Genomic DNA, 22,024 nt, shown 5'->3' with positions numbered 1-22,024 from the left:
AGTGCACATGTTCAAATCCTTCACGCAGGAGCCAGTGGTGTGGGCCTCTCCACATCCAAGTTACAAGACAAGGCTGCAGCCACCGAACACCAAACTCACGCGTGCTACACAGATTTATTTCTTACTCTGCCAAAGGGAAAAGTGAAGGACATACATAGTGACACCTGCGCCTTCCACACAGAGTACAGAATACATTTTCTATTGTGCATTCACCTTGAAAAAAATCTTGATGAAGATAAACCTGTAAGACACAGCTACTGCTGCACTGAAGAAAGCTGACCAGCTCTTAAAGTGATAGTCTGGGGAAGAAATGGTGTACAGCATGTAGAAAAAAACCAAAACAGTTCTCTTCTCATAAATGGTTTTTAGCTATTTTGGGGTTTACTTTTTTTAGCTTACCACCCAAAGGGGACATACACCATAAACTACGTGAACAGAACCATCTCTAAGATGACTGCTAATACTAATGGTAGCCTCTGTTTCTTGTGATGGACTGATTCTCTGGAATATAACTGTTAGCTTACATTAAAATATAAAAGTTTAAAAAAAAAAAAAAAAGCTGATTGCTGCAAAGATATTCAGAATCTGAAAGTAAGACTGCTGCCACAGTGTTGGTTCAGACCACTTGCATATTATGATATAGTCTTTATGTACAGAATCATACTACTTTTAACCCACCATGGACCCAGGAACTGGGTAAGTTAGAGAGAGTGGCCGATTCTGACTGAACGGATCTCTTCAGTGTTTCTCACGGAATAGGCATGGCAAACGAGGCTCGAGGACAGCTTCCTCATGCCGCACACTACAGCGCTGCAACCTGTGAGCGACAGAGCTTTTTAATCAAGCAGCTGTAATGATTTACCTACACAGGACCTTTGCCTTAACCTTGTTCCTGCGAACAGTTTCACATGAAACACTCCTTAGAAATAAAGGGTCAGCATTATTATTATAGAAAATTTCAACCCAGATGGCTAATGTTTGCCAAAGTTCTCACACACAACAGAGAAATCTGGTCTCAAAAGGTAAAGTGTTAATCTTTCTTTGCTGGGGATTGTACTGGAATATGAGCTCAGAGAGAAGCTGCTTTAGAGAGCCTTCTGCCTATTCAGAACATAGAGACACATTCTTGAGGTGCAAAACTACCCCTCCTGTCTTAAAAACTGTGTGAGTAAACGTTAGTTTAAAGGAATAAGCAACATGCTCAAAAAACAGGTCTGGTTACTTCTCACTAAATGAGAGGGACCAAAAAAAAAGCCTCACCAGTATCTTTTTTTGAATTTTTTTAATGACTAAGTGTAACAAAACCAAGCAACCATGAAGAAGGTAAGCACACGTACATTCCGTAACTTCAGATGTGTTACTCTATAACTAAATTGTGTGAATTGACCTCAATACTTGCACCCTCCTTACTCTTCCTCCCCCTCTCACATGAAAGATTGATACTCAGTGCAGCTCTGAGCCACGGCTCAAACTCAGTAGAAATATTTTCGTTACCTTCAGTAGGAAATGTTATTAGGCCAGGCACGGAAATCAAAGACTTTTCTGGCCTGTTTTAACTTCCTGTACCTCAGTGTTTGCTTTCATTGATCAGAATACCCTTCCTGACTATCAGATTAGTGTTTTTTTTACTAGCAGGAATCCTCTGAGAGTTCACATATTTCTCCTTTTGACATGACTGCTTCTTTCAAAGGCTGTTACTTGATTCAGATGTAAGATTTACATGATCCAAGATATGCAACTTAAATTTATAATCTAATCATTTAATTTGATAGTGCAAATACAAAACTGGCAATTAAGTGGACTAAAAAAAAATTTTCTTACAGGACAACCCTTACTATTTCAGAAGGACTCCGTAGTAAATCCTGTTCAAAAACCACATTATCTGTTTTGTGTTAATAGACTGATCCCACAAAGGAGAACAAATTTTTATAATTCATTGTGTTGAAGACCTTGAGAGATTCTGCTGGATAAGTCTTGCAAGTGCTTCTTTACCTAGCGTGAAAACAAAACACGTTAAACAAATTTTAGTAAGACAATGAATTATCAATACCATACATTCAGATTTCGCTATCAGCATATGTGACAACAGAAAGAGCAGAGACCAGGGAGATTTCAGGCATTTTAGAATTAGGTCTATAAAAAACAATTATGCGTTATCATGTACTAAACATGGAGCACAGGTATGCCTTAAACTCCCCCTCTGGAAGTCATTCAAATTGCATGAAAAATCAGCACTGGATAATCTACATAGCCTCTACTACTAAGTTAAACTTTCAACACGTATGTAAAATGGATTTATACAGACCTTATATCCTAGTTCTTTTGTCTTTTCTTCCAGCATGGCATATTTCTCTTTGTTTCTGTTCAGATGATCCTTATCTCCAGTTCCCTCTACATGTTTCAGTTTCTGGTGTGAAATCTCTAATTGTTTCTGATAATGATGGTGTTTTTCAATTTTTGCTTCAAAGTGTTTCAGCTCCTCCTAAGACAACAAATACACACAAGCTTCACAGGATTTTCTTTCAAAGGCTTCCTCTCTCTTTTCTTGCCAAGACATCCCTAATGTTGTTTTACTAAGGCAAGCACAGAAAGCTTTTTCAGTTCCCTGCTTCTTAAGAATGTCTGGACAATACATTATCAGCACCACCCAGACACCCAATTTTGAAGGCAGGTGCTGAAAACAATCCACTGCAGGATCCTCAAAAGGAGACTGCTGATGGCTGCGAGTGCCAGGAGACGATAACAGTGAGTACCAAATAAAAGTTTATACATAAGAACAGTGGACTGGGGGGAGGGAGACAGATAATTTTTAAGAGAAGCCACTTTTTAAAAATCAGGTCCTGGATTTGCCATTCTCTGCTCAGTTTTGAACGTTTTTTGGGTTTGCAGTCTGCTATGATGAATCTGAAATATGATGAATTAATTAACAAACAAAAAACCCTGGTTTGTCCCAAACACAGTGGCCAGACTAACCATGGTGTTCAGAGATGTATCAGAGATGGTTCTCAGATAACCTGGTATGCTGCAAGGGGGACCAAAGAATGAGTAATGTCTCTACCCACCAAAGCATGCTCTTGTTTTGCTACTTCAAGGCAGTAAATTCAGGTTCTGTCTGTCTTAGGACACATCCTCTGTGAAGAGGATATGAACAGTTCAAACTCTTACACCACTGACGGCAGCAGTTCTGTGCATTACATCAAGAAAAACTCTGACAAGCCTTACAGTGAAATCCCCCTGTTTGACAGAGCCCACTTAATTCTGGTCACTGGTGTGTTTCAGTCTAGGTGGCTGACAAAATTCCTCTCATTTCAATTAAAAAAAAAAAAATCCATCATTCTAAATAGTTCTTCTTCAGTTTTCAAAGCAGAGGGTTTTTGTTTTCAACATTTCTGACAAGAAAATACTGACCTTTTGCTGTAGAACATTCCAGTCTGTTTTATATACTCCATTCATGATGTCAGCTTGGGGTTTTACTGCTCTAATAAAGCATTTTAGCTGCTCCTCTGAGATGGCACTGGTACTACATCAGTACCAGGAGAGCAGCACTTGTGTCTTTCATTATGAAACCCTCAGGAAGGTTGGTACTGTGGCCACTCGGAAGACACAACTTCAGCTGCTCAGACAAGGCTGAATGGAGTCAGCACATGATTTCTTTAAATCTGCTTTCATGGGCTTTTTAAACAGGCAGATGTTTCACTGTGATTCTCACTGTCTTTCTTTTATTAGGATGTCCCAACATTCACAGTAACAAGACAGGTTTGGTTTGGTGAACAGGGTTTGCATGAATGAAGATTTCTACTAAAACAGTAAAATTAAGAAGCAGGCATGTGTTCTTGCTTATGGTACTGTTTTTTTCTTTTTCACTGCGGCAGATACGAAGGCCAAATTTACCTCTCATGCAATTGTACAGTTCTGACCAAAATGTCCCACTGAGATCAGCAGAAGTCTTGTTGCAGACTTCAGCAGGCTTTCCTTTGACACTCTTAAAAGCAGGGCCGCTGAAAACAGTGTAATTAAAATGTCTGCTTCATAAGAGAATTGGGCTGCATGTAAGTTAAAAGAAGTAAGATGGATCTTTGATACCTAAAGAGACAGATTTCAACCCCTGTCCCAGGAAGTTAACACTCTCTCATTACCTTATCTGGAAAAGAAGCCCAAGGTGTCCCTATCTATGTCTTGGAGGGTAAGACAACATCATAAGTACATGCAACTCCATGAACAAGCCCTGAAGAGTCACTTCTCCAGGCTATCAATCAAAATCTATCCTGGTAAACAGGCAGAGTCAGATGAAAAAACAAAAACCCAAACATTTTCTCAATGCAATTTGGATTAAATAAAACCAGTATGAACCCCTTGGGAATTAATTTCTACAATATCTCTTTGAAAAACTGTCTTTATCATGGTGCTTTTGGGTCAGTTCAACACAGCTCCAACATGGGAAGTTAGCAGTGCAAGAGGTGGGCATGAGAGGGAAATTGCTGGTTATATAGAGTACACTGCTTCCCAAAGAAGTAATTACACTAAGACATTGGGTAAGAGAGGGAAATCTGGTGCACTGGAAACAAACAAGCAGGGCCTGATCTTTCAAAGATTTAAAATACACAACACTTGCTTCCACAGGATTCGGAATTTTCATTTTGCTGATTATAACAGAACCATACATATGACTAGTTACATACATGTCTATATGTTTGAAATATTAAGAAAGAAGCATGACTCTTTTTTATGGTGTCTGAAGAGCAATACAGAAGTGGCTGCACTCAGAGTAACATCGAGTGTTTCTTTATGTGAGAAACTATCTTTCCATAAAAGATCTAACTGGAATTCGACTTACCCGAAATGATTCAAGTTCTTTCTCAGTGAAATTGGCTGATTTGGCCATGTCCCACAAATCAATCACTCTTGGTTCTTCAAATTCTAAACAAACACATACCACTAAATAAAAATCTGGACATAACTGTTTTATGCCCAGCTCCTATGCAAGATGAGCATGCTTTCTCACATACATACACACAGATATATTAAGCACTGCATTACTAATAGGCTTGTTTAGATGAAAAGGGAGAAAAAGCCACGTACTTAAAACTATAGTATTGCTGTAGCAAGTATTTTTTAAAAAGAAAAAATCCCCCAAGGAACTGAATAATGGTATTGCTTGCCCTGCATGTTGTCTCACCGACCTGCTCTGCTGGGGCTAAAGGCATAATATCCCTTCTCATGCGGGCATGGAAAACAGAACTATCCTCATTACCGGTTGTCCCTATCCTTTCACTAGGCTTCTAGTGTTGGCTTCTAAATACAACAGGCTGGCTGTACCTCTTCAGCCCATTGTGGTCACACTGTGTACTGTGATACTGTGTCTACATCTTACTACTTGCTCACTGATTTTTTTTTTTTTAAATGAAATTGATACCAAATAAGCATAAAACCCACTGTATCATACCACTGGTTCTGTCATATCCCTGGTGACTGACTTTACGCAGACGCTCAAACCCCTGATTGATACTTCTTAGCTTGTCTTTCAGTTCTCTGTGTTTGTTGTGCAAGATTTCCTCTTTCACTAGGTTCTCTTCAGATGGGTTGATAACATTTTTGTGGATATCTGTTGAAGAAGAAAAGCGTTATTGATTGTGGGCCAAATCCTGATAGGTCAAAAGCTCCAGAAATCTCCCAAATCTGAGGAGAATAAAAGATGCTAAGTTCTTAGCATTTGAGTTGAGTGTAAATAAAGCATCAGCACCATGCTCTAGAAGCAGTAACTCCTTTTGCAGGTCAATATTAAGATCAATGTCCCTCAGTGCTCTGGAGGGTGATATTACAGAAATGCCTTTTAACTCCTACTGACTGTAGTAAGGAAATGTTCTTATTTTCCTAGGTTAGCAATATCCCAAGGAAACGGGACAGTGATGGTTGATGAGTCCTGTACCCTCTTCCCTGGGCATTTCATGAACTAACCAGGACATCTGATGTTGAAATGACTTCCAGAAGCTTCCAGCTCGGACTCTATAATGCAAACATCAAACTGCATACAAACTTTAGAATACTTTGGCTCTAACAAAACTTCAGCTAGGATTGGTACAGCAAGCTGTTTTCAGATCCTCGATGCTTTAATACACCTCAGGCTCAGTGCCTAAGATATTCAAGTATATCCTCTTGGGCTCCCAGCTGGTGAGATAAAACATGCATGTTCTGCAGACTGTAGGACCAGACTTTGCAGCACTGGATCTACGCTTCATGCATAATTTCCAGTAAGCTAATCTGATGGTATCTTCCCTGCTTGAAATGCAGGCAGAATCAGAAAACTGAAATGGCAACATTTTCATTAGCTGGCAAGACGTCTGGCAGCTAATGCAGAACTAAACCCAGCAAGTATGTGGAAATGTCAGCATCTGCAAGCAGTTCTGACAGAAATGTCAGACTTCAGTAGGTTCAACGAAATTTGGAAACAATGGAGGCAATGGGCAGAGAAAAGAGCTGTACTGATCTTGAAACATCAGAGAAATGTTCAGTCACCTTCTGTTCTGCTCACAGTCTCCAGCAGAATATTGTATTCCTGAATCTTTTCTTTGTGATGCTTAAATTCTCGCCAAAGCTTATCCAACTCCTCATCAGAGAATTTCCCAGAGGTCTTGGCCTGAAAGAAACATCAACTCATTACGCTTTCCAGGCCAAGTGCTTTTAAGTGCACTCAACTGCCAAAACTTCCCACCACGTTCAGAAAATTAAGTCGTCCAGCTTTTCCATAAGATCTTTTGTTTTACATCCCTTTATATTAGTATGAGGTCAGGATTTAGACATCAATGGATATGGTGGCTTTAATCATGTCAAAAGGAAGTTTGCTTCAGACTTATAAAGCTAGACTTGCTGTGGACTACCCAGTGAAAAGTGTTTGTCATTTCTATTTCATGGGAAATAATTTAATATGGAAATAAGGGCCATGGAGCTCAACATACAAATGTAAGGGGACTATTTACATGAGGGTTGCAGCCTGATATAAAACAGTCTTTCTTAATCTTACTCTACTGGCAAGTGAAGATTTTATCACTGCCGTGCATTTGCTCTGCAGTGATTTGTTCCTCCCTGGACTACCTTTTAGCAATTAGGGAAGCACTGGTCAGACAGCTGGAGCACTACCCAGAAATCTGGTGACTTATTTGCTACAATGCATGATCAACTCAGCCCCAACCCTTTTTTTGCTTAGGGAATATTTTATCTAATGCACTTTACTGTTCCCCAAAGCACATGATGTCACGCCCCTTGCCAGAGCTGTACCTAGTTACAGTAACATTTTAAAACCCAGCAAATCATCTTCTCTGCTTTACTGCCATTGCACTAGACTGGTGTAAGAATTCTTTGCTTTTCCTGACTACTTGTTTCTTAAAACTTGAATTATTTGATTTTTTAAGATTATGACTTCACCAATTTTAACTGTCCAGACTGACAGTACACTTTCTGGTTTTTATGCAGTAATACAAATCCTGGAAATTTTCACTAGAGTACCGTGTTGGGAAAGTCCTTATTTAGCACCCTCCACAATACATTTCACTTTTAAACAGTCTGTGAAATGGCTTTTATTTGAAATGCATCTTTTTAAAAAAGCCCGGAAACAACAATAAGAAAAATAGGAAAAACACCATAGGGATACTACCACAGAGTATAATAGTTACACAAAGCAAAATCATGAGTTCAGTGGAATTTGAGGAAAAACCCTGTTTGTCCTCAGCGGACCCAGGATCTTACCCTCCATGCAGACTGATGCAGGTGTTTTTGGCAAAGAGAATCCGCCACATCTGTGACCTGGATGCAGCTCGGATGCCCTCAGGGCAGAGAGATGCAAGCTACAGAGCACAGCAGCTTGGCCAGTACTTAAAAGCAGAGTAGTAAAGCTATTTAGTTCCAAGTCTGGGGGCTCTCAGAAGACACAGACAATAGTTCAGTGAAGAAACACTGGTTTCCTACACTCCAGTTCCTGGAAACCTTACTCACCTTGCTCCATAATTTTTCCAGTCTTGGATCATCTAGTGTATCACTTTCTGTACCATCTTTAATGTAGTTGGTATCTACTAGTTGAGAGTCCTTCTTTCCATTCATCCCATATTTAGTCATAATGACTGCAAGGGAATTGAAGATACAGAAGTATTAGAACCAACTATGGATGTATGGAAGATGGGAGATTAGCTACATCCTTGACCTTGCAGAGCTGGATTTTGCAGCTCACAGTGGAAAAGCTAACAGTTAAGACACAGAGGTCCCAGGTTTAATGACCTATTCTGAAAACATCAGCAGTAAAGGAATCTGTTAGCCTCCTGCAGGTCCCTACTGACCTCCAAAGAACTCGTGTGTGCTCAGGTCTGGAAAGAACCTGTTATCATTCTGTGATTCTATGATTCTATTCTATGATTCTATTTAATGGTTCAAACACAGGTGTCTAACGATGCACATGTCTGATGCAAAGTTTAAACTCCTTCTGCAAAGATATACCTTACCATTTAAGTTGCGTCTGAGTTTGGCTTCTTTCTCTCCATCTTCATCTAGCCCTTCAGCCTTCAGTTTTTTCCAGCTTAGCTCATCCTTTTCTTGTATTTTTAGATCACTGTGCAACTCTGCCAGTTTCACAGCAGAGAGATGAAGCTAACAAGAACAGAGAAAGGTTTGTGTTCAGTTATGTGGAGTCACCTCTTGCTCCAGTGTTACCTCAGAAGCCAGTATAGATACATAGCCAGTATAGCACAGCATTTTTTTCTTTTACTCTAATGCTATGCGTCCATCTGAATTTAAGGGCCTTAAGGTACGAGCCACTGCATACATAACATCTCTTGCCTATGAACATGGCTGTGCCCCCAGCATACTAGTGTTAATAGAGAGTGATCACGTAGCCTTCTCTCTCAGCTCTTCAGCTACTTGGACAACAGTGAAATTGCGTAAGGGTTAAAACCTTGTGACTTTCTCTGGTGTTCCTTCAAGTAATATTTAAATGGAACTTTTCCCCTACTTTTAACGGGACCGCCTTCTAAAAATGATTCTACTTTAAAAATGTCCAGTACCAGTAACAAAGAACGTGTCAAAAAAAAAAAAAAGTATTAAATCAACTCAGTTTCACTAATTCACAAAAGGCAGTAGCAACCAAATTTCTCAAACATGCCATTGTCACCACATGTGCTTTCTTGTGGACCACCTTCTAACCATATATAGCGAGTTGGTAAATTTTCTTTGTCAGTATGGTTTTGCAGAATACCAGGACACTGAGGATGGCCGTGCAAGTCAAAGAGCAACTTCATCAGCAATTTTTTACTATGATCAAAGTGCAAAATTTTCCAAGATCACTTCTTAACACGGTTTACGTGCATTAAAAACATACAAAACCTAGAGGTATTCCTGTCCCACATAACAAAACAAAAAAATAAGATATTGAGGCTGAAGCTATGAAAATTTAAATGAATCATAGGTCAGCTTGAAATTTTGTGAAATATAGAGAAAACAGGAACAGAGACAATGACTAATATGCAGTTGGCTAAGCAGCACTGCTGTAAGTTGAGCCTGAACTTCTGAACTTCCAGATTGTAGACACTTTAGTTATTCAATTTAAAACAAAGAAATGTAACAAATCATATTAATGCTTCAGAACTTCTTGTGTGTGTGCGTGCGTGCATGTTAATAACAAGAAGGTAAGCTAAGGAAAAGCCCAGAGGAGAGAGGACATCAAAAAGCATGTGCAGGGTGACTTCCAATACAGTTCTACCTGAGCTACACGAGTCCTTCTACATCCGACCACTGAGCAGCCAGCTCCTGGGAGCTCAGAGGCAGCTCTGAACCACCTGGGCTCATCTGTCCTAGGACAAGCTTATTTACTGGAGGTTTTTTGTTTTTGTTTTTGTTTTAATTCTCATTTTCACTGAGGAAGCAGTATGTTTAATAAACAAAGACACAGAACTCGGTATTCTTTTTAAACATCAGAATGATACTGAAAAGATTCATGCATTCGAGTGTCAGCAGGTTATTTGAAAGTAACTAGGAAAAATGTCATTATTTTGAGCTAATGCACTAAATTCCTCTTGACAGGAATTCAGGAACCAATGCACATTATTGTTTCTGCTTTCAGCTCAGGCTGCCCTATTAATTAGTCTTGTGCTACTGAATATAATTATTTTAATTTTTAAATTAAGGTTTTTTCTTGTGTCTTCCACTTGGCTTACTGAAATAATTTACTAAAATCTAGAGTAGTTAGAATCACAGCTAAATATAAAATTTATAGAACACATTAAAACTTCTGATCCCTCTAATACTAACACAAAGGAGCATCCCTATTGTCATCTTTACCATCTGCTTTTGGGGAACTGCTTGATAAAAGCTAAGCACTTAGAAGGAAACACTTTATTTCTGATTTATAGCATGTGCTATAGTCAAAAAACTTAATAATGTACTTATTTGCTTTTCTGGAGCAGGATGACCTGGACAGCTGTAAGTGGCACCAAGTAACAATGCTTTGCTCACCAAGAATTGCACCCTGATACTTCAGGAGGAAGACTGAGTGAAAAGTTTGCCATAAATTGTGAAGGAAATGACTGAGCGCCTCAGTAGTTCTGTACTCTAACGCCAGCATTCAAGTAGCGTGGACTTAATATGTAGTTAGGATGACCAAATCCAGGAAAAAAAATCACCTGCAATAACTTAGCTAACAATTAATTCAGCTTCTAAGTACTGCAAAAATAGGAAAATACAATCTTTTAAATGTATGACGTTATCATCAGAGACACACTATTATATAAAAGATTACACAATGCAGTTTATACTCTCTGCAGTTTATACTCTCTGCAGAGATTATCTCATAATCACATACAGTTTTGTGTTTTATAAAAGTTCCAGAGAAGAATATCAGAACTTCTAAACATAAAATTTGGAGACATCTCACCATCAATCAAACATTTTAAACTCTTAATAAAAATGAAGGAACTCCATTAAGCTTGTTGTTCCTCAAGGGAAAAACGAAAGATTCTATTCAAATTTCTCCCAATTCTAATAATATCTTTCTGATTCTCATTATAACTTAGTATGAAACTCACGTAACTGTCCTTTGAAACATTATAAATCCTTTGAAACATGTCAGAAGCCCCTTGCCTGTCCCATTTATATAACACAAAAGTGAATTACATAGTCTGATTTAAAGTATATAGTTCAAGAACTGCTTCCTTCAAGATCATATCATGTGGGACCCCAAATGACACCAGGTAAAACATGTCAACAGGTGAGGCTCCACTTCACTTTACTAACATCAGTCATACCTTGGAATAACTAACTAGAAGCAGAGTTGAAAAGCTAAGTTTAATGATTAAACAATAAAGCACCTAGTTCCTTACACTCATTCCTTACTCCTCATTCCTTATGCTGCCCTGACATTAACATCCAAGGTAGGCATCTGGCAATTCTGGGAACGAGCACTGGAAATCTGTAAAACATTACAACAATTAAGTTGTTTGCTGTTTGCCTGGCTACAACATTACCTGCAGTATCATTACCTACACCCTTGCTTCTGAGAGGAAAGGGTGCTTTACTACAAATTTTTTAGGTGTAACATGCCCTAGATTCTGGAGCCCACTGCTGCTTTGGGATGGCCAGGAAGCCCTGGTAACAAGCGATGCCAGAACTACACCAATGGCAACAACCACAGCACAGTGGGTTATCAGAGACTAGCAGGCCACACCACATACCTCGAGAAACCTACATAATATTTGTCATTGGTTCAAATAACTACAGAATTAGGGTCTGACTAAGAAGAACTCTTGTATTAAAATCACTTTTTAAAGTTTTTATATAAAACATATACTTGTGAAAAGAGATGCTGGAGAAGGATCAAACCCTCCCTCCCTCCGGGAAACAGGAAGGAATTCTGGCTTGCCAGCTCCTGGTTCCCACTATGTAACATTTTGGGGCTTTCTGAAGGACTGCTCGTCCAGCTGTGTGTTACAATGCTGAATTGCAACATCCATCTTTTATGTCAAAACAAAGGAGTTCCTTGTTTTCAGTACGATCTCCACCACTACCAAAATGAAGGAAAGACAGCTCAGCATTGGCACACACAAGTATTTCAAAGCAGGTCTAATACACAGGCATAGTTGTTCTCTTTTTTCAGACCTGGACCAGACATACTGAAAAATCACTTTCCAAAACACAGGCTGGGTGTCAATTGTACTCACAAGTGAAATTTAGATGGTGGCAAATTTTGTTCAAGTAGGTGTTGCCTCTCTAAAATCTGGCTTACGCATATAGAATATACTACAACTTAGTTCTTTACTCTGACAGAGTTAACTTCGTTTTACATTTTAGCATCTTAACGTAGATGATGTAAAGCATCTCAAATTTGAATTCCAGAAGATCCAGGTATGAAAATGAAAAAAAAAAAAAAGACTGCAATTGGAAAAACAAGAGGAAACTGACAATACTATCATTATAGTTTATTTCTAATCTCCATGTTGTTTCTTCTTCAGCTGTCAGTTCACAGCTGGGGTTTCATTATCACACACTGCCCTATCCTCCATCCCATCCTTCTCGCACTGGGGGAAGGAGTATTTTTGATACCTTATTTTGGCTCGTTGGGAGGCAGCATTATGGCAGGGGTTCTATTTTTTGACTAAACCCAGGGATGTCCTGCCTCTAATTCAATAGCTCAGGCTGAGAAAATGTCTATCCAGGATACAGCAAATCCAGAATTAATATTAACTATATTCCTTTGCCTGAAACAACTGAACCTTTACGAGCCATAACCCTAACTTCCATGCTCCACAATATTCAAGGGATGAATATGGGTGTGCAGCGTGCTCCTCCCCTCCTGTTGGAGCTGTTCTGCTTAGCTGTAATTACATATTCCCACCGTCATTAAATATTTTTACTGCATTTTCACTTTAATTGCTTTTTTAGCTCAGAGTGAGAGAAACTCAAGTATCACTGTCAAAATTAGGGCTCTCATCTGGGAATGGTGATACCCATTTGCTGGTCCTCCTGCACGTGGCTACATCACTTGGTATAAATGAAGGGGACATAACCACCAAGGTGGAGGGTTTCTTACTCTTCCGTGCAGTGAGGTCCTGTCTTGTGCAAAGCAGGAACTAAGGCCACCGCTTCCAGACAGATGAGAGCATCACGCCCCTTAACAAAAGGGCTAAAGCATTCAACCAGCTAGTGCAGGAGCCAGTCTCATCCTCCATGGTACCAGAGGGACTTCACTCTCTCTTCCACTTCTTGGGCATGTGGTTCAACTGCTGGATTTAAACACGGGAAGAGCAACACTTCCCATGACACAGACACATACAGCAGGAGAGGGGAAGGAGATACCTCCAGAGAGAAGACCTTACACAGCACCGCTGTTCCCAGCCGCCGGGGACAGCCCCAGGGAGCGGGGCTGTGCGGGTCCTGCTCTGAGCTGCCCGGCAGGGGCAGCCAAGCCTGGAAACCAAACAAAAGCCACCGCAGCCCAGAGGCCCAACACCAAGCAGGGGCCTGCCGCGGCGACGCCGGGCCGGAGAGCCTCGGCTTCTCCTCACGCACAAGTCCCCCGCTCCAACCGAGGCCCGCGCCGCACCCCATCTCCCGCGGCGGCTGACAGGGAACGAGTGTCCGAAGCGGCCAAGCCCGACCCTGGTCCCCCCCAGAGTGCCGCCAGCGGCCCCGCTCCTCCCGCGCCGCCTCACTCACCCGCTGCGCCTTCTCCCAGACCTGGTTCAGCCTCACCACCCGGAACTCCCCGGCCTCCCGCCGCTTGGCGCCGGCGGCCGCCAACCCCTCATTGGCCTCCCGAGAGTATTTGCTGGCCTGGACGCCAGCGGCAAGGAGGAGCGCGGCACCGAGAGCCGCCAGAGCCCGCGGCGCCGCCATGTCGCGCTGGACGGGGAACTACAAGTCCCGAGATGCCGTGCGGCTCCCGCCCTCAGGGCCCCGGCGGCGATGCCGAGCTGAGGGCTCCGCGCCCGCCTCGGCGAGGGGCGGCTGCGCGGGTGTAGGAAAAGGGGCTGGAAAGCCAGTTTATGTCGAAAATCTAGCATTTAGTTTGCGGTTTGGGTAGCGGGAGAAGAATTAGGTGTGGGCTGTTTTCTCTTCAAGCAGCTTCGTGTCATTCTTAGAGTCATAGAATCGTAGAATCGTTTAGGTTGGAAAAGACCTTTAAGATCATCCAGTCCAGCCATTAACCTAACATTACCAAGGCCACCACTAAACCAATTAAGGGTAGAGTAATAATTTCGTGTTTCCTGGCTTGGTGGCTGGATTATTTTTTAATGAAAGTAAGAACTAGGAATCATTAAGATTGGAAAGGTCCTCTAAGATCATCAGTCCAACCATCAACCCAACACCACCATGCCCGCTAAACCATGTCCCAAAGTGCCACGTCTGCCTGTTTTTTGAACACTTCCAGGGATGGTGACTCCACCACCTCTCTGGGCAGCCTGTTCCAATGCTTGACCACTCTTTCTGTGAAGAAATTTTTCCTAATATCCAGCCTAAACCTCCCCTGGCGCAGCTTGAGCCCATTTCCTCTTGTCCTATCGCTGACTACTTGGGAGAAGAGACCAACACCCACCTCACTACAACCTCCTTTCAGGTAGTTGCAGAGAGCGATAAGGTCTCCCCTCAGCCTCCTCTTCTCCAGACTAAACAATCCCAGTTCCCTCAGCCGCTCCTCAGAAGACTTGCTTTCCAGACCCTTCACCAGCTTCGTTGCCCTTCTCTGAACATGCTCCAGCACCTCAATGCCTTTCTTGTAGTGAGGGGCCCAAAACTGGACACAGCATTCCAGGTGTGGCCTCACCAACGCCGAGTACAGGGGGACAATCACCTCCCTGCTCCTGCTGGCCACACTATTCCTGATACAAGCCAGGATGCTGGTGGCCTTCTTGGCCACCTGGGCACACTGCTGGCTCATGTTCAGCCGGCTGTCAACCCCCAGGTCCTTTTCAGCCAGGCAAGAGCGTTTGCTTCAAAAAATGTGGAAATATGATGAATGTGGCAGTTTTTGTAAGTGGTTCTTTTTGCAGCCTGTAGTAACTACACTGAACGCTCTCCTGCACCTCGTGTGTCCCTCAGCGAGTTGTTGCTTATCAGCTGTGCGAGGAAAAGGGGACACGGTGGGTTTAAACACCACACCTTTGATCGAGCAAAGTTTTCAGATATTAGCACAATGTTCAAGAGTATACAGAAGAAGAAAAGGCAGCTCAGGAAGGATGAAAGGCAAGAATGGGGACCAGTTCCCCAGTACTCCCTATGAGGGGAAGGAGGACTCTGTCCTCCCTTGGAAGTGGTAGTGGAGGACACCTCTGCCCAGGACAGCACATAGGGTTTGATGGTGTGGGGAGAAGGAGGATTGTGACAAATGTAATACTGAGTAGATTGGGTTGTTATCAAGGGGTGAACTATGGGCATGGTCCTGAGGTTGGTGGTGTGTGCTGAGACCATAGCTCTTGGACATGAGTGCCTGTCCTGCATGGCACCAACCTCCCTTTGCAGTGCTTCCTCCTCAAGTAGGCAGCCAAGAAGTGCAGTAGGCAACGGGAAATCTTTGGAGGGGGTTAAGTCAAGCTGTGTTAAGAAAAAACCCATGATGCTGTGAAAATGCCCAGTATTTAATCCAGGGTTGGTATATATCCTCCCTGGTTTTAAAAAAATCTGCTAAAATTGAATACTGCTATGAAAGAAGTGCAGGAGATGCACCCACTCTGTGTGGGTGTTTCTGAGGGGAAGGTGGTGAAGAAAGCTGTTCCTTCTCTTCTTGATGAATCCTCTTCTGCACACTGCAAAGCTTGTGTAGTATGGGGTCTTTGGCATAGTTGGGCATTTCTGTGTTGAGTTTGTTTAGCAAAGTAGTGGTAGGGTTACTTTCCTGAGCCTCGCTGGTGGTGGAGGCAAAAGTTCACTTCACCTCAGATCTCATGTGTGACCTTGAGCAAATTAAAGCATAGCTCTGTAGTACGGTCAACACCAAGCCTTCATGCATTATAAATCAGTCCTATGAAAAAAAATAGATTGCCTAAACTATAATGAGATTTCTGAAAACAATGCCCTGGGGAGGATTTTTACTGGACTCTCATTTTTGCCTTGTAAGCAATATAAACGTCTTGTCTTTTCTCTTCCACGTTTTCCTAAGTCAATACAGAGATGCTCAGTCATGTGAACCAAGCTGTTGCTATAAGACTAAATTGCAGAAGTGGGCAGAAATATTGCAGCATACATCACATTGAAGAGCAATTGAAGTGAGCATTGAAGAACAGCGAAATGATGATGGGAAAAGAAGCCTATCAGCCTTACCCAAGTCTTGCAGAAGTCTCCACAACAATTTTAGGATTTAGAGCTTGTTTTAGTCTCATTGTTACAGTGTATATGTGTATTGTTGAGTCATTTTGGAGCAGATGGTTTCGTCCTGTCTGTCATTTGAAGTATTGACTGAGTTTTCAGGCTCTCTGCAAATAAATTCAACCTCCATGCTATATAAACTTTTGCAGGTTCCCACCCTTTTTCTTGTATTGAGCATAGTTGTGCATGGCTTTATGGATTTGTTTGCTTGAGTTTTTGAGCTACACTGGGAAAATTTTTAGAAATAGGTAAGGGATGCAGCACCATTAGTTTGCTTATGCTGGCTTGTTAGATCTCATTCTCCAGTGCCCTTATATCTGTGTCAAGTGACCACTGCTTGGTATTGTTCTGTTCTGTATGTCATGGCCCAAGTGCTTCACTCCCACAAGTAAAAAGCCAAAGTAACTCTATGGACTTCTGTGTAGAGACTTTGGATTTATGTTGGTGTTGATGAGGCCAAAGAGTGCACTTAGTGTAAAGGAGAAACATGCATTGGGAGGTAATGGAAAATCAGCTCCATCATTTCTCTTTCCCTTTCCTATGCACCTCAGGTCAAATTCTCCCTTCATTTTTTCCCTAGCACAGTTGAAAAGCAGCTCAGCTGAATCCCCGGGACTGTGCCTAAACTGATATAAACAGTGGAATTGTTAAGCTATTGTGGACTCTATTGTTTGCATTGCTCCAGACGGCTGTAGCTGACTTGATGGGCCATCACTTTTCATGTATTCATTCTTATTATCCTTATTAATCAAGAAATACTAGCAAAACATGGTGTAGACCACATTCAGAAGTCTGTCTTCTGCCCTCTGCTCACTTGAAAAACAAAATTAGAGAAATTTGGAGTGAGAATGACATTGCAAAGCAGTAAAAAGAGCAGAGAAAGTCTTAGTTAAAAGAAAGACAGAAGAAAGTCTAATGGCACTTATGGAATGGGGCAGGGTTCCTGGTAGAATAAAAGAGGGGAGGACTTTGAAGCTTATGTTCAGAGGCTTGAATGTGATTTAAATTACATTCTTCTGAGTACAGTGTCAGGAGATCTGTTCCTTTAAGTGTCAGTGTAAGAGCTGGACCAGCTGCTTCTGGCTTCAGTTTTACCAAAACCAGTTCACCGTTGAATTTGTGCCTTCACATACGCTATACACATCTAAAATTTTTTTTGGGAGTGATAGAAATTGCCCAGCGTAAAACTGTTACCCCTCATCTTACTACACTCCCTGATCAAGAGTCTCCCTCCCTGTCTTTCGTGTAGGCCCCCTTTAAGAACTGGAAGGCTGCTATAAGGTCCTTACTGGGACTTGCGGGGACCAGGGCCACTGGCACTCAAGCCTTCTCCTCCGACTGCTCCCATCCTGCCAGGCACAGACACTGGACAGCGTTGCAGGAGCTGTGCCACCAGTAGTGGTCATTGAAGGCCCCGTTCTCCTCCCAGGCAGCATCCGTGTGGGAGCTCAGCCCCGGGGATGAGGGGGACCCCGCCACCGGCACCCGGGGAGACAGGAGGGGCCCAGCCATCATGCAGCAGGAGGGAGGCAGTGAGGAGGGCACCAACCTGTCAGGGATTTTGGTGCCTAGGTAAAACATCTCTGCCTGGAAGGTCTGCATGTCCTGGCAGAGCAGGCAGCAGAAGTGGTGCGGGGCAGAGTGCAGTGCCTGGTCCCGGGGCAGAGCTGGCGTCAGCGGCAGGGGAGTCCCGCTTGCTCCCCTGGAGTTGAGCGATGGGGTGATGACAGTGGCGATGTCAGGGGCTGGGGGCAATGCTGCCTACCTGGGTGCAGTGGCGGTGGAGCCAGGCGCTGGCGCAGGCGGGACAGACCAGGGTGTCATAGCAGGGCCACCCTGCCACTGCCTCCTGGAGATGAGGCAGGGGGTCTGGTCCTGCTGCACTGCCCGCACCCGCTGCACCGGCCAGCGCTTCCAGCGGAAGGACCTGTGGGTTGGAGGTGAGAGCTCAGCCCCGGCCCTCCTCCGCCCTGGCCCTGGCTCTGGCCCTGTGGGGTGGCTGCACTCACCTGAACTCCCTGAAAAACTGGGAGATGCAGCATCACTTGCTGCCGCAGGGGAAGTGGAAGTTTTGGGGGCACTGCCAGCCCTGGCAGGTGACCGAAGCGCTCCACGGCCGGTAGATGCAGCACCTCTGGGGATGGCACAGAGGCAGCCGCCATCAGTGCCACACGCCCCTGGGGAGCCCGGTTAGCCCTTCGCCCAGCACAGCCCCATGACATTTCGGTGGACCACCTGGCCGGTGACACCGGACCAGTGATAGAGCAGCGTACCCTCTCAAAATCCCCAGTTTCTGCAGAGATGGGCCTTTCTGGATAAAGGAGGATCTGGTGAGTTACTTGCAGGCAGCTGCCAGAGCATCCCTCTGGGGTTGCTGGCCTATGCAGTGCCGGCCACAGGGCATGGGGACCACAGTGGGAACACGTTCTCCCCCTGCCTCACCTTCTGTGCCACCCGCTTCACCTCCTGCCAAATGGTGGGGAAGAGGAAGCCGCAGAAGCCCTCTTCCTCGGCCCCTCTCTGGCTCAGCCCTCTGGCATGGTACTGCAAGAGGAGAAAAGAGGGTGTGTGCCGGGGGCTGTGAGCAGTGCAGGGCTGGGGATGGGGGGGGTGTCGAGCCCTGGGGACTCACCAGGAAGTTCTTGTGCATGCAGAGCCTGTCATGCCGGCACAACTGCCCAGTGACCGTGGGTCACAGTCAGCCCACCGGCACAGCCAGTACGCTGCCGGGGGACAGTGGCACTGTCATCCCAGCACCATGCCGGGGTGCCATGGGGTAAACGCGGTAACACTGGGAACGGGATGGGGCAGAGGCCAGAGCACCTTCCCATGGCATGGGGGTGCCTGCTTACACGGCTGAACACTGTCCAAAATCCCCTCTGGCAGGTGCTTGGGGGGTTGCTCTGCACCCACCTTCCTCCTTGGGGACCTGATGCTTCATTTTGTGGGGGGGAGGCTCATAGGAGGGACCTGTCTGCTCCTCCAGCAGTGCTGTGGGACAGTGTGAGGGGTGGGAGCTGTGGCACCTTGCAGCGCAGGGACCTCAGCTCCATCACTGCAAGGGGCTGTAGTGAAGGAGATGGCTGGGCGTGGGGACGTTGGTTTGGTTGAAGACTGTCCTAATCCTCCAGTGTTTGAGGCAAACAGATCACTGAGCTGGCGGTGGATGCCCGGCAGGGCTGCCTGGCCTGGGGAGTTTGTGACTGAGCTCCGCACATGCTATGCAGGGAGGGCAACCCCCGGGCGAGATGCTGGCACCACCCCACAGGGAGGTCTGGGTGGTGCTGGGAGGCAGGAGCTGAGCGTGGGCTGGGGAGAGGGAAACACTGCAGGAGCTGCCATGGGACAGTCAGTGCAGGAGTGAGCAGTGAAACCAGGGTGTGGGGAGGGCAGGGGGGGTCCCTGTGGGTCCCTTCTCTTGTGTCGGGGCTCCAGCAGGGACTTCAGAGACACCCAAAGGGCTTGATAATCCAAATACTTTATTTAGGCATCAAAAATCCTGACTGCTGATTAACAGGCATGTTGATATTTTTTAAATCGTTTTTGTATTTTCACTTTTTAGCAAACAAAATTTAGTTTAACAAATACATGTCAATTAGAATAAATTTTCCCATTGAAGAAGGATGCAGCTCAAGCACTCTGCTATGTGTGTCTGGTGCCAGGGACTGAGCCTGCTGCACTGGGGTGTCAGCGGGGAAGGGTCAGTACTCCGGCTTCTGGAAGTGCTTCAGATGCTCCTGCACCCAGCGCGCCTCGGGGTCTGTGCAAATCTCCCTCCCCGTCTTGGTGACCAGGCTGCAGGGAGAAAACCAATGTTGGGGCACTTGGCTGGGGCAGTGGGGTGCCTGCGCTGGGTCCCGCTGGCAGCGCCCGGGTGTCCCTGGCCGTGCCCCTTTCCCCGTCCTGGCCATCCTCAGACGCACTCGGGACACCGCCCTGGCTGTTGCACCCTGACCCCCGGGAGTGTTGGGCACTCACATCACTGCTGGCTGGCTGCACTGGCTGCTGGTCATGTAGGCAGAGGTGATGAGATAGTGCGGGAGGCGGTGTCCAATGTACGAAAAACAGCAGGCGATGGGGGTGTCTGTGGGGGCAGAGAAACAACCCCAGTGAGAACCCGCACTGCGGCAGACGCTCTGCCTGAGGCTCCCAGGGGACTCGCCATCACCTGTGCTCTATCCCCTGGGGACACCCCCTGGAAGCCTCCATCCCCGAGGCTGAGCCCCAGAACTGGTGACGACCACATGCTCCCAGCCCTCCCCATGGACACAAGGGTCCCATCAATAGGGGTGGGGCTCTCTCCTGGGGTGGGACAGCAAACCTGGCTTCTGGGGGGAGGCAGCAACGCTGGAGTCACCGTGATGGACCTCAGCTGAGGAGCAGATGGACATAAGGAGCAGAGAGGCCAGGGCAGCTGCAGGGACCTTCATGGTGCTGCGGGGGCCAAGGGAACCAAGAGTGCGGCTGGAGCTGGGGTGGCTGCAGGCTCTCCTCTGCACGATGCTTGTCCCCCACTGCTGCTGCCCTCCTTTTATCCCCCAGCCTCTGAGTGGGTGCAGGGTTTCAAGGAAAGAAACTGAGTGCATCATACTGGGGAAATTATGTCAGGAGTGCCCGGTTTTGCTGAGCTGGACGAGGCAAGGAAACTACAGAAGGGGAAGTGCCAGCCCTGGGGCTGTGACTTCCAGATTCAGGAGAGAACAAGTCCTATGAGGAGCGGCTGAGGGAACTGGGGTTGTTTAGCCTGGAGAAAAGGAAGCTCAGGGGAGACCTTATCACACTCTACAACTACCTGAAAGGGGGTTGTAGTGAGGTGGGTGTCAGTCTCTTCTCCCAAGTAACAAGTGATAGGATGAGAGGAAATGGCCTCAAGCTGCACCAGGGGAGGTTTAGATTGGATATTAGGAAAAATTTCTTCACCAAAAGGGTTATCAAGCCCTGGAACAGGCTGCCCAGGGAAGTGGTCGAGTCACCATCCCTGGAGTTATTTAGAAGACATGGTGCTTAGGGACATGGTTTAGTGGTGGATTTGGCAGTATTAGGTTAATGGTTGGACTTGATGATCTTAAAGGTCTTTTCCAACCTAAATGATTCTATGATTCTATTCTATGACCTTCATGGTGCTGTGGGGGCTGAGGGAACCACATGGGGGGCTGGAGCTGGGGTGGCTGCAGGGGTCTCCTCTGCACGATGCTTGGCCCCTACTGCCACTGCCCTCCTTTAATCCCACCAGAGTTTCAAGGAAAGAAAATGAGTGCATCATATCAAGGAAATTGTGCCAGGATCGCCCAGTTTTGCTGAGCTGGACAAGACAAGGAAACCACAGAAGGGGAAGCACCAGCCACAGAACTGTGAAATGCAGAATCTGTTTGGGTGGCTGGCAGACGCTGGCCAGAGCCCAAACCCCTGCAACACCAACCCTACTGCTGCTGCAGTGACAACACTGCCCAAGAGCCAGGCTGTAGGCACGAAGCTCCATAACCAGAGCCCTGAGAAAAATCAGAGCAAGGCCAGAAAAAGGAAGAAAAAGGAGGAAGTATCAAGTTTTGCAGCTTTCTTTCTGAGTGTGCACTGGTGGGGGTGTTTGGGAATTACCCTCTGGGACAGTGAATGCTGCCCCTTTTCAGTCATGCGACAATCTACTGGAGGTTTCATCTGCAAGGCTGCAATGAGCTGATCTCAGTGAGTGCCA

General features: G+C 45.2%; 2 protein-coding genes and 1 pseudogene across 2 annotated transcripts; all 3 read right to left on the bottom strand.

The window, feature by feature from the left end:
* Nucleotides 1-1,831: 1,831 nt before the first annotated feature.
* LRPAP1 (LDL receptor related protein associated protein 1) lies at nucleotides 1,832-13,866 on the bottom strand. The gene is made up of 8 exons (XM_075709398.1): nucleotides 13,687-13,866; nucleotides 8,487-8,631; nucleotides 7,987-8,111; nucleotides 6,514-6,634; nucleotides 5,444-5,602; nucleotides 4,835-4,917; nucleotides 2,306-2,482; nucleotides 1,832-1,992 (listed from the first exon to the last, which is right to left on the bottom strand). The coding sequence occupies exons 1-8, from the start codon at nucleotides 13,864-13,866 to the stop codon at nucleotides 1,927-1,929; spliced, it is 1,056 nt and encodes a 351-aa protein (XP_075565513.1). The 3' UTR covers nucleotides 1,832-1,926.
* Nucleotides 13,867-17,652: 3,786 nt separating this feature from the next.
* LOC142593488 (E3 ubiquitin-protein ligase PHF7-like) lies at nucleotides 17,653-19,273 on the bottom strand (annotated as a pseudogene).
* A 551-nt stretch (nucleotides 19,274-19,824) lies between these two features.
* LOC104028878 (C-C motif chemokine 3-like) lies at nucleotides 19,825-20,807 on the bottom strand. The gene is made up of 3 exons (XM_009480023.2): nucleotides 20,654-20,807; nucleotides 20,311-20,416; nucleotides 19,825-20,127 (listed from the first exon to the last, which is right to left on the bottom strand). Exons 1-3 carry the CDS (start codon nucleotides 20,760-20,762, stop codon nucleotides 20,034-20,036), a joined length of 309 nt encoding a protein of 102 aa, XP_009478298.1. The 5' UTR covers nucleotides 20,763-20,807; the 3' UTR covers nucleotides 19,825-20,033.
* Between the last annotated feature and the right edge of the window lie 1,217 nt (nucleotides 20,808-22,024).

Source organism: Pelecanus crispus, chromosome 4, assembly GCF_030463565.1.
Source record: "Pelecanus crispus isolate bPelCri1 chromosome 4, bPelCri1.pri, whole genome shotgun sequence".
Classification (NCBI taxonomy): domain Eukaryota; kingdom Metazoa; phylum Chordata; class Aves; order Pelecaniformes; family Pelecanidae; genus Pelecanus; species Pelecanus crispus.
The sequence above is the reverse complement of the archived record's forward strand: the minus strand, read 5'-3'. Positions and strand labels throughout refer to the sequence as shown.